Here is a 13,457-nt window from a genome sequence, read left to right as displayed (position 1 = left end):
GGAATTCGTTAGCTCATAAAAATGTGATTATAACAGACTGCTGTTTATTAAGGTCGGGCAGACTGCCCACCGACACCTCAAGTCGGCAGCAGCACGCAGTCTCGAGGGACTTATTTTATTTGGAATATATTAATGACTGTATATACGCAAAAGTAGTCTAGTTTTAAGTTAAAATATTATAAATGCCTTGATGATGTCATTCTTTATATAGGCCTATCAATTGTTTTTAAGCTCAATAAACTCTGACCGGAATTTATCCCATTTGTCCGGTAGATTGAAATCTACCGGACACTCAGACCTGCAAAAAAAAATTCTAACGGAAACCCTGAACCTGACACTGATCCCATGATGATGACAGGCTAATGGCAGTGCTAGCTAGCGTGCTAACCTGACACTGATCCCATGATGATGACAGGCTAATGCCAGTGCTAGCTAGCGTGCTAACCCGACACTGATCCCATGATGATGACAGGGTAATGCCAGTGCTAGCTAACGCACTCACCTTGTGCTCCCGGATGTCAAGGACAGCGTAGGCGTGCGTGGGAACCAGGCCCCACTTCTCCCCTTCCTCCTCCGTCATCACCCCTGTCGCTGTGGTGATGAGTACGTCACCCTTGTGAAATCTAGGAGGACAGCGAGAGAGAGATATTAAAAGAGAGAGATAGTGTGTGTGTGTGTGTGTGTGTGAGAGGTTTTTTATTAGAGAAGGCTGCTATTACTAGTAAAAGACTATTAACTGCCAGCTGTGTTAAATTACTAGCTGAATCGGGCGCCCCAGTGGCGAACCACATAGCACGCTCAGCCGCGACACGGGCGACCCGGGTTCGATTCCCGAATCCGTCGTTATTTCCCGAATGTCTTCCCCCCACTCTGTCTCCCATTTCTCCTCCGTCTCTCCCTACTGGACTGCCCAGTAGTAATAAAGCGATAAAACGTCAAAAAAAAATCTTTAAAAAAAATAAAATCCTATGTAGGATAATAATCTGTGGATTCAAATAAGGTATTAAAATGTGTGCAAAGATGGTGGATAAAACAAAGATAGTGGACTTGCAAAAGGCGTCATCCAACATAACTCCCCGTCTGCACGAGTGGGAGTTCATCTGCGCTTTTCCAAGGAGTTAATTTGCAAAAACATATTGTATTCATAATCATTAGTGGGAAAGAATCCCTAACAATTCTGATTCCATTTATGTGATGAGGATGAAGCCACAGCCCCACACCAAAGACGGTTACCATAGCAACGAGGGGTGTAACGGTACACATATCCGTACTGAACCGTTTCAGTACTGGACCTTCGGTTCAGTACGCGTTGTGTACCGAACGAATGCAACGGTACGCATGTGCATAACTTTTTTTTGTGTGCAGAATTGAATTCAAAACTCCAAGTTTACCCCTTCCCAAAATATAACTTGCGCAAAGGGACGGATGTTCGTTCAGCCCACACACAACACTGAGAGATTACCTGTAATTTAGCATAGCCTCATAGTGTGGCGAACACACACACACACACACACACACACCCTCTCTCTCTCAGTGTGTGAGGAGGATTGGTGCTAGATTGAGAAGGGGCTGTCAACAAGCTTATCACATATATATACGTGGTTGGCCGTCAAGCGCTGGCTCCCAATCACGTATATATAAGAATTAGGGATGCACCGAATGGGAAATTATTAGCCGAAACAGATACCGAAAATAGGAAACAGTTGGCCGAAAACCGAATGCCGAAAGTGATTAATATAAATATATATATAATGTATTATTTTCTTTTTTTTTCAGCTACCTGATTATGGCAAAAGACATGATTATGGCAAAACTTTACTTAAATAATATTAATAATCACTATTATGGGCCCATAAAACATTTATTCAGCACTTTTGAATGCATACATTAATTCCAGACTGACTGCTGAAAGTTAAATCAGATTAACTTTCACGTTACACGTTGCACGTTTTGATTACGTCATCACAACAACACTTTCGGTTACGAACGTTACGTATCCCTGTTCTTTGACATTTGGTGATATATTTTCGGTGCTAAAACCCTTTCGGCCGATAATTTCCGGTGGCCGAATGTTCGGTGCATCCCTAATAAGAATGTTAACAGTTACTGCATCACCCCTGAGTGGAACATGGAAAGTTAAAGGGGACATGCATTGCTATTCCCCGTGAGGGATCAATAAAAGTTATCCTTATCCTTATTCCTTGCACTATTTGGGCAACTTTACACAATTCCTGTGAGTCTATGGAAGACATCTGTAAGTTTTTTTTCAAACAACCCAACAACAACAAAACAATGCTAAACACTGGAAAAGGCCATTTATAATGCATGGGACCTTTAACATTCTCCCATAAGCTTTTTTCTGACTGAATAAACACTATTGTACTGGTTCTTCAAGGCCTACGTTGAATATGTTGCAGTGAGCCGAGTTTGTCTCGTTTTCCTCATCAGGACCGTGGTACGTACCGAACCGTGACTTCAAAACCGAGGTGCGTACCGAACCGTGACTTCTAAACCGAGGTACGTACCAAACCGTGACTTCAAAACCGAGGTACGTACCGAACCGTGACTTCTAAACCGAGGCACGTACCGAACCGTGACTTCAAAACAGAGGCACGTACCGAACCGTGACTTCTAAACCGAGGTACGTACCGAACCGTGACTTCAAAACCGAGGCACGTACCGAACCGTGACTTCAAAACCGAGGTACGTACCGAACCGTGACTTCAAAACCGAGGTACAGTACGTACCGAACCGTGACTTCAAAACCGAAGTACATACCGAACCGTGGTTTTTGTGTACCGTTACACCCCTAATAGCAACATATCTGATACAGACCTCAAGTTGTTTGCAAAAACTAGTACAGCAAGTCTCTCAGCCTTTCCCCATTAAAGAGATATGTATACATACAGACTCTAGCCTGCTCTGGGGATTTCCCACCTGCCGTGTGAGGAAGTAGGAGGAGAGTCCACTATCTCTGCGTTATATAGACCATCTCTGATGTGTGTGTGTCTCACCTCTGGTAGAGCATGCGGAAGGTGTCATCCTTGCTGAAGGACTGGTTGTCAGAGTGCATAGCGATGCGCTCGGGGATCCAGCCGGTGAGCGCGTGCAGGTCGATGTTCTGGGAAGAAAGTCAAGGTAAAACAGTGGGGAAGACAGAACTGTTGCTGCTCTTATGGGACAACATTTAAGGTTCAGATCAGTGGTTCTCAACATGGGTCCTTGGCGGAGTTCCGGGGGCTCCCCAGGAAAATGGGGGAAAGGAAAACTTTCTGATTTAACTTTCTCCTCTGTTATCTAAGTACCGCATAGACCAGGGGTGGCCAACCAGTCAGAGACTAAGAGCCACAAAAATTACTGTGGTACCACAAAGAGCCACACCATATACCAGCGTTTCTCAACCTTTTTTTTCAGTCACGGCACCCTTCATGTGTTTATAGGTCTCACCCTCTGGCCTCTGAAGTTGCTAATGTCTTTTTTATTTGGGCCTCACAGGGTTAAAAGTACCCTGTGAGACCCACGGTTGCAAAATTACAAAATCACTTTTAGCCATTTAAAAAAAGAACGTTTATTTTAAAAATGTTAAAAGGGGAACTATTTTACTATTTCTTTCACTATTTGGGCACTTTTACACAATTCCTGTGAGTCTATGGAACACCTAGGTTTTTTTTCAAAAAAAAATTCATTGTTTTGTATTTCTAATCAAGTACTAAAAACCGCATTTTTCTACCTCAAGATCTTAAGCCGTTTTGAGGCTGGGCTCCAACCACTGTGTGGCCTGGTGCCAACTGCCCCATCAACTGCCACATTATTATGCAGCTGAGAAATCTCTGACATCACAGATATGCACATTTTCAGATGACTCAGTTCAGTGAGGGTGAATATTGTGAGAGGAGAATTGGAAGAATTCGCCAATATGAGAATTAGAGACATATATCCTATTAATATAAGTCCACATAGCTAAGAAACAATGGTAAACACTGAAAAAAGCCATTTATAAGATAGTTCCCCTTTAAGCACATGTATAGTCAATTGGTCCTGTTGTTCAGCCTCACAATGCTATTTGATAGTAAATGTGTTTATATGTCCCACCCTCTGGCCTCTGAAGTTGCTAATTTCTTTTTGATTTGGGCCTCACAGGGTTAACCTCTTAAGCCCGAGATATACAGTAAAAGTGTATATTTTCAGCATTACGTTTGTTTACCAATTATTTTAACTGTTATTAGTGAAATATAAGATTATAGAAATCTCAGGGCATTGAATCTGAAACCGGCGCATATTGACAGGAGGAAGTGGCACAGCCAAAAGTGAGTGTAGTCTTTTGAAGGAAGAGACTCAGGGCTTTCAAATTTCGAAAAACTACCCTACCCAGCTCACACCAGCCCCTGTCAATCATCTGACTTCTGGATTTACTTTTTAATTTCTCTTATTTTTTGGGATTATCTCCCACAAACCTGAACGTTATTGCCATAAAACAGAACGCAGTTAGTTTCTCTACCTTTCTGTGAACGTCTTGCAAAAAACGGTGTTGCAATATGATGAAAAATGGTGGAGAAATTTACATTATAAAAAAGATGGCAGAATTCAGTACTGTATCTACAAAACCTTCTGTTTAATCATCTTCCCTTTATTCATTTGCTTAGATTTTTCAGGTCTGGTCAATTTTAGCATGGTGTTATTTACAGTCAAAGATAAAAAATTGTTTAAATAGAATTGATATTCTCCTTTGGTTCATTACAATTTACTCAAGCCTTGTAACAGACACACTATTTCTGACACTGATCCATATATGTCCCTAGATTCAGATACCAAGAACATGCAAATGGACCATTTAAAAAAAATTGTAAATGTTTATTCTACGTCCTTATGGAATGAGTGACATAAAAAAAAAGAAAAAAAAAATTACATTTTTTTAATTTTCTTTTATGGATGGAAGAGCCGCACATTGACGGGCAAAGAGCCGCATGCGGCTCGCGAGCCGCGGGTTGGCCACCCCTGGCATAGACAGTAGGGAATCAATACAGCCATATATTGTGATATTTTGCATGCCAATATTATATTGATACCAATTATAGATTTTTCTGTATTATTATTTTTATTTTATTTTAGTGCCGTCAGGCGATTAAAAAAATTTATCTAATTAATTACAGGATTTGTAATTAATTAATCTAATTAATCGCATTTTAATCGCATAACCATTTTATGCCTGATATTCTATAATCATATTTCTAATTGTATGTATCCGGATGGCAGAATTCAGTACTGTATCTACAAAACCTTCTGTTTAATCATCTTCCATCTATTAATTTGCTTAGATTTTTCAGGTTTGGTCAATTTGAGCATAGTGTTATTTACAGTCAAAGATAAAAAAAAATGTATTGATATTCTCATTTGGTTCATTACAATTGACTAGTAACAGACACAGTATTTCTGACACTGGGAATACATTCCCTGACATCCATAGATGTCCCTAGAATCAGATACCAAGAACATGCAAATGGACCATGTAAAAAAAAGTCTGTAAATGTGTATTCTACGTTATTATGGAATGAATGAGATACAAAAAAAAAGTATAAAAATAAAAATTTAGTTAATTTTCATAACGCGATAATTAATTAATCGAATTAATGCGATAAACTGACAGCCCTATTTTATTTGATTAATTCATTCATTTTAATAAATGTCTTGCTCGGCAATCCCATTTTGCTGCAATAAAATTATTGGAGTGAGGTGAACAGACTGAAAACTTTAATCTTAGTTATTAGATAAAACATTTTACCATCTGTTATATATATTTTTATTGCAGACAAGGTTAACAAAGTTTGTGTCTGTAACTTAACATCTATCAATGTGGGGTGGTGTCTGTAACCTAACATCCATCAATGTGTGGTGTCTGTAACCTAACATCCATCAATGTGGGGTGTCTGTAACCTAACATCCATCAATGTGTGGTGTCTGTAACCTAACATCCATCAATGTGGGGTGGTGTCTGTAACCTAACATCCATCAATGTGGGGTGGTGTCTGTAACTTAACATCCATCAATGTGGGGTGTCTGTAACCTAACATCCATCAATGTGGGGTGGTGTCTGTAACCTAACATCCATCAATGTGGGGTGTCTGTAACCTAACATCCATCAATGTGGGGTGGTGTCTGTAACCTAACATCCATCAATGTGGGGTGGTGTCTGTAACCTAACATCCATCAATGTGGGGTGGTGTCTGTAACCTAACATCCATCAATGTGGAGGTCTGTGACATGAAGAAGGTCCTTGAAGAAGGTTGAGAACCACCGGTCCACACAACCTACCGAGTTGGAGCCGGGGAAGTCGTAGCCTCCCATGACCTTCATGTAGGCCTTCTCGATGAGGGAGACCCACAGCTCGTTCCTGTTGCTGGAGTAGGAGCAGAGCAGCTCCCCGTTACGGTCCACCGGCAGGTAGTCGTCTATGATCACCTGTTACCACGGGGTCACCAAGAGGGGTGGTTTCAAACTACATGAAGAGGACATGCAGATTCTAAACTTCAGACTGCATCGTTAAAAAAAATAGATATATTGGAAGTTATATCTGAATCTCAATGTCTGCTAAACTAATTACAATATTATATTTTGTCCAAATTGTTCAGGCTTATTGGTGAATGTTTTGGTAGATGACTAGCTACTCTGGTTCATGGAGTTTTCAAGTACTTTATACACCACTGTGTGTGTGTGTGCGTGTGCGAGAGAGAGAGAGAGAGAGAGAGAGAGAGAGAGAGAGAGAGAGAGAGAGAGAGAGAGAGAGAGAGAGAGAGAGAGAGAGAGAGAGAGAGAGAGAGATGGACTGAGTCCATTTAGGCAGCGATTGGTTTTCCATGTTTTTCCGCAATAGTTTTCATAAATATGTATTGGTCTTTGAATAACATGGGTATGTATGTATGTATGTACACGTGGTCATTTAGCATTTCCTCATTCGTCTACACAAGGACTATTTAATTTAAATGTAATTTAAATTGAATATTTAATTAAAGCTACTACAAGGAGAATTTTCACCAAAATATATCATTGTCAAGTCAAGTCAAGTCAAGTCAAGTCAAGAGTTTTAATTGTCACGGCATACAGGTATACAATGAAATGCGGGTGGTCTTGCCCGCAACGATGTGCAATACAGTGGTACAACATAATAGAATCAAAAAATGAAAAAACAACATTGTGCAGTAAACAGGTAACAGGTAACATGGAGTGACATCCCGGTATCTGTACATAGTTATTTACAGAGCATATGGGACATGCTAGTTAGCTTTGGTAGTTGGATGTGATACGTTGGTATAAATTCAGTAAACAAATTAGACCATTTCTGAAACAATTGGTAGTCTAATTTTCAGGATAATACCACATTTCCCATAAACCCTGTTGCTTCCTGTTTTGCTATTTGTTCCAGCCCCCCGGCATGCTATTTGTTTTGATGATGAGAGGAGAGGGTGAACACCCTTTAAAAATAATTATAATAATAAATAGAATATTTGATATCAATGGACTCATCGCGGTCTCATCAAATTCATTCCCATCAGTCTCAACATGATTCTGCAGTAATCCTGTCAAGGTATGGAGATTGAATTTACAATGAAATAATGATGTCAAAATCCTCCTTTGACAAAATATATATGTCAAAATCCACTGTTAGTGCCTTAAAATGTCTACAAAAAAATATTTACGGAGATTGTTAACTAAGACAATTAGTTAGTGGCCGTCTTAGGTTTGTGTTTTACAGTTTACCTTCCTGGGAACGCCATTGATATGAAGCTTGACCATGTACTTCCCACAAGGGTTATACTCTGGCTCCCCTCTCCTGTTCTGAGGGTAAATGATGCTATGATCCACACACACACACACACGCACACACACACACACACACACACACACACACAATACATTTGCAGTGATAAGAATTATTTCACTTGATGTTGATTCTATGTATTGTATGCCATGCTGGCAGCTGCTAACACAGATGTACACACGGTACAGAACACACAGATAGTAATATGTATAGTATGTCTGTGTGTTTTGTGTATGAGGTCTTGTTGTTTTTGTACCATGTGTGTTTGTCTTACTGTGGAGAATTTGTAAGCTGATGATTTGTCTTTCCACAGCAGACATTTTGACGTGTCATAGCAGGGTAAACACAGGTGTAACTAATGACTTTAAGATTGGGTCTGCTAATCAAGCTTTTATTAAGGTCCCCAATAGGTCCTTAAATCCTCTCACTACGAGAGTCTGAGATTAACCCTCTCACTACGAGAGTCTGTCTGAGATTAACCCTCTCACTACGAGAGTCTGTCTGAGATGAACCCTCTCACTACGAGAGTCTGAGATGCTCAAGGTAGAAGACGAAGCAGATGAAGTTGTGCCTGGTTCATAGGATTGTTTATGGTGCAGTACCAAATTATCTCAGGGACTAAGTGGCCTGTCTGTCCGGCATCTCCGCCTGGATGACGACCAACCACCTCAAACTGAACCTAAGCTAAACAGAATTGCTCCACCTGCCGGCCAAATCCTCCCCCCTGACCGACCTTTCCATCACAGTAGAGAATGCAGATGTGACCGCGTCCCCGACCGCCAAGAACCATGGTGTTGTCCTCAACGACCAGTTGAACTTCTCCGCTCACATCGCAGCGATAACCAGAACCTGCAGATTCCTCCTGAGCAACGTCAGAAGGATCCGCCCCTTCCTGACATCCACCCAACTCCTCGTCCAATCAACAGTTATCTCCCGCCTCGACTACTGCAACGCACTGCTTGCTGGCCTTCCGGCCACTGCCACCAAGCCTCTTCAACTCATTCAGAACGCAGCGGTCCGCCTGATCTCAAACCTACCGAAGTCAGCCCATGTCAACCCACTTCTTAGGGACCTGCACTGGCTCCCCATTGCTGCACGATATGCCAGGTCGAGGGCCTTGAAGCAGATTCGTGCAGCAATGGGGAGCCAGTGCAGGCAAAAGGAACCGCTCCCGCCTACCTCCAGTCAATGGTCTCTAACTACACACCCTCAAGACCCCTACGCTCTGCATCTTCTGGCCGTCTCAGACCCACTCCTATCCGAGCTCCGGGAGGGTCATCAACGAGAAGCCGCCTTTTCTCAGTCCTTGCCCCACAATGGTGGAATGAACTACCCACCCCAGTTAGGACAGCCGAAACCCGTTCAATCTTTTGCCGTCGACTAAAGACGCACTTCTTCAACCACTATCTGAAATTTAAAAAAAATATATATAAATAAAAAATCTAACCCTAACTAACCTTACTGTCATGCACTTGTCCTAATAAACTAACCTACATTGTAGCACTCAACACTTTGATGAACATTGTTACTCAGCTTATAAGAGTCGTGCCCTTCCTGATGACTTGTCGTACAGAACTTGTAAGTCGCTTTGGATAAAAGCGTCAGCTAAATGACTAAATGTAAATGTAAGTGTGTTAGGGATATACATCTATACTCCACTAGAGGGAGCTCTCAGAAGTTGCATGGGGAAAGGTGTCGTTCCTATTATTCAGTAACTGTTCTGTGGAGCAATTTGCCCAGAGAGTTGAGAATAATAAGAAATGCAAATAGATCCAAGTCCTGTCTGAATTTTTTTTATTACAGGTGACCTTTAAAAGGGTTCCGCTGGGGGAGCTCCCGTAGCTCACCGCATATCTCGGCGCTATTTCTGCGTCGGGGAAAACCGTGCTCGTCACGGATCTGGGGGACACGAGTTCGATTCCCGGACCCGCCGTCATTTCTCAGAATGTCTTCCCCTGCTCTACATCCCATTTCAACCTGTTTCTGCTTGACCAGAAAAGCGATAAACGCTAAAAAAAAAAGTACAAAAAAAAAAAAGGGGTTCCGCTGTGTATCGGACCTTTTAGATGGCGTTTTTTGTATTTTATGTTTTTTAACTCAATCAGCGCCAGACCCGATGATAGTCGGGTTATCTCGCCATGCGTTGATCGCCAGGACCCCCGAAAACTCGAGTATAGTCGGGTTGTCATCATTATTTATTTTATTCGATATTTCCATTCATTACAGGCACACGGACTCGGGGTTAACATGGGGAATCATCCTGAGAATGCCAAAGTGCAATACCGGCCGCATCCACCCAGGTGGCAGTATCGAGCACCCTTTGAAACATTATATCTTGGCCTGTGCGTCGATCAAAAGTCTCCGGTCGAACTTTTCTTTGTCGGGCAAGTGGAGCGGTTGTATCATTTCCCACCCCCTAATACTGCCAATGTGTATTAGTACGGACGACCAGCTAAACTGAAAGCAATGTGGAGTGCTGGGATCGAACCCAGCGTCTCCAGCATTTGAGGTGAGCGCCTTGCCCACTGCACCACGTAGCCGCCTGTTCATATCCTTTTTATAGCATTTCGAAAAGCTATCGTTCTCTCGAAAATCTTCGGAAAATTGAAGGATTCCCCCATAAACGGCATTTATTGGAATATTCTCGAATACACTAGACACGTTGTCATTTGTCGGCCTATTTATGAATCGTTTTCAAATAAACGCTGGATTATCGATAGTATTATGTGTACTTATGCACGCTATAGAGGCGGGCTGAAAAATCTATTATCCATTTCTTCAAGATCACACACACACATACACACACATGGCACATGCTGATATCTCAGTGAATACAGGTCTGATTATCCTAAAACTGGTAACATAGACTCCTTACCTTAGATCAGATGTTCTCCAAAAAGATTATTCCAATTCCTGATCGCCATTCCAAATATCGATCGCGTTTATTGATTGATTATTGGCTGCTGTAAATATATATTCCAGGCTGCTTTCCAACTCGCGATCAGATCCCTCATCATCAGATGGCTCGCCAGCACAATGGAGCCAGTTGGCCACCCCCACAGGGATCTCCCAGTATAATCGACTGACCTGCAGTTACACAGGGATAGACGATAGGGGGCGGTTTTTTCCCATCTGAGCTCCTAGAGAGTCTGCTGTACCAATGGGAGACTCGGTTGATGAAATATGAATTCAGATTGCTAATAAAAAAATCAAACGACAATACACGTCGTCGGCATTCAACGGGGGTCTGATAAGACGAGAATACACGTCGTCTGCATTCAAAGTGTTAAGGTATCTTAGAATGATTCTGTCTGGTATAGGGGTGGTGGGAAGGGATGGAGGGAGGGAGGGCCTTATTTTATTTTTTATTTTATTTTGGCCCATGTGGGACCGCCTGTGAAAACTGAATCTTCAAATAAAAAAAACATTGTTAAAAAAAAAGATTTTATATATAGTGTTCTTACCTGGTCTCTGATGTAATGCAAAAAAGATTTATCCAATTATCTGATCGCCATTCCAGTTATCCACAGCGATCCTCTCCCCGACATTACCGAGCGTTACACATAAACGGGCCTGACGGGGGTTAGTGTTCCATGCCATCGTTGTAAAGGCCTGCCTCGCCTGAGTTTTTAAACCCCGCCCCCCACGACTCAGATAACACACCAGACCATTTCCAATGGAGTGCAATAGCTCCGCAAGGCAGTAGAGGGCGGTGTTGACCGTCTGCCAGCTCAGACACATTCACCAGGGGTCTGCAGCCATGGATTATGAATAGATATAGCGAATAAAAGAAATAACAATCCCAAAAACGAGTTAACTCGTTCTTGGCGCATAATGTGGTAATAGTGATGATGTTGTTGCTGTTGTTGTTGTTGTTGAGATGTTGTTGGTGATAATGATGATGGTTTTTTAGGTATCGACACTAGATAATGATATTTATGGTTACACTATTAATCCTGAGACTGATAGATAGGTGTTTTCTGATCTGATGTAGGTGCTGTAGTGGTTCGTTTCCCAGTCCCGGCGACCATTTGCAGCATGTCTTCCCTCCCTCTCTCCCTCTATCGGTTCTGCGGGGCCAGAAAAAGCTGAAAATGCTATAAATAAAAGTTACCAAAAAAAAAGAATATGCTGCTCAGCCCCCCCCCCCCCCCGTCATTGCTGTGTTTACCCGTCTATGACGTGTCAAAATGTCTGATGTGAAAAGGGTCTGCTGTCACCAAGTAAAAATCCTGTACATTCATTGTAGTAAATAAAGTGTTTATGATAATAATTCTTGGTGTATATATATATATGGCATAATACTGTGGCTATATACCTGGTGATGAGTTTCTTGTTGTAGCGCCTCTCATAGGCTGCACTGATGGCCAGCGATGCCACAAACGAACAGTCCGACACCACCGTCTGAATACAAGGAGAATATCACATCATATTACAAGTCATGTGTCAGTCTGGACACTAGGAGAATATCACATCATATTACAAGCCATGTGTCAGTCTGGACACTAGGAGAATATCACATCATATTACAAGTCATGTGTCAGTCTGGACACTAGGAGAACATCACATCATATTACAAGTCATGTGTCAGTCTGGACACAAGGAGAATATCACATCATATTACAAGTCATGTGTCAGTCTGGACACAAGGAGAATATCACATCATATTACAAGTCATGTGTCAGTCTGGACACTAGGGGTGGGGGGAAAAAATCGATACGTAGTAGTATCGCGATACTTTGCGTGGCGATACTGTATCGATATTTAATTATTCATAAAAAATAATCTAAAAAAAAATAGAAAATTTGTATAAGGAAGTTGCATTGTTCATTTCAATACCTGTAATAGTACAGTAGTCCACACACACACATGTGCATTCAGTTAAGTTGGAATATGACTGTAATACAAACAGTTCAGTTTGTCAGGTACATGCAACACAGATTAGTGTTTACATCTGTCTGCTTGAGAAAATACCATGTTCTGCAATACAAATTATTGAAGTGAGATGAACAGACTGAACTTTATTTTATTAGATAAAACATGTCGACAGTTATACTTTGCAGTTAAAAAAATATATAATAATAATTTGATAAGAAAATATATATATATTTATCGCAATATTCGCGATATATAGAGTATCGCGATACTATCGTACCGCGGCTCAAGTATCGCGATAGTATCGTATCGTGAGGTCTCTGGTGATTCCCACCCCTACTGGACACTAGGAGAATATCACATCATATTACAAGTCATGTGTCAGTCTGGACACTAGGAGAATATCACATTATTACAAGTCATGTGTCAGTTTGGACACTAGGAGAATATCACATCATATTACAAGTCATGTGTCTGTCTGGACACTAGGAGAATATCACATCATATTACAAGTCATGTGTCAGTCTGGACACTAGGAGAATATCACATCATATTACAAGTCATGTGTCAGTCTGGACACTAGGAGAATAACACATCATATTACAAGTCATGTGTCAGTCTGGACACTAGGAGAATAACACATCATGTATATTGCAAGTCATGTAAAATGTTTTTCCACTGTGTATTAGTCCCATAGTGATAAAAAAATCTATATAAAGTCTATAATGAAGTGGCGCCATCTACTGGGTGAATTCAATGGATCAGTTAA

At 41.4% G+C, this 13,457-nt stretch overlaps 1 protein-coding gene across 1 annotated transcript in view; it reads right to left on the bottom strand.

Annotated features, from left to right (window-relative positions):
- capn7 (calpain 7) overlaps positions 1-13,457 on the bottom strand; it is a gene marked incomplete at its 3' end in the record, with an annotated part of 73,380 nt that overhangs the window by 35,145 nt on the left and 24,778 nt on the right. The window contains exons 8-12 of the mRNA XM_084335976.1: positions 12,132-12,217; positions 7,753-7,846; positions 6,310-6,456; positions 3,015-3,121; positions 503-623 (exon numbers count right to left, since the gene is read on the bottom strand). Of these exons, the coding sequence (XP_084192102.1) occupies positions 503-623; positions 3,015-3,121; positions 6,310-6,456; positions 7,753-7,846; positions 12,132-12,217 (555 nt within the window). The remainder of the gene's footprint in view (positions 1-502; positions 624-3,014; positions 3,122-6,309; positions 6,457-7,752; positions 7,847-12,131; positions 12,218-13,457) is intronic.

Source organism: Notolepis coatsorum (assembly GCF_963971535.1).
Source record: "Notolepis coatsorum genome assembly, chromosome: 19".
Classification (NCBI taxonomy): domain Eukaryota; kingdom Metazoa; phylum Chordata; class Actinopteri; order Aulopiformes; family Paralepididae; genus Notolepis; species Notolepis coatsorum.
Note: the sequence above shows the minus strand (reverse complement) of the source record. Positions and strands in the feature narration are given on the sequence as shown.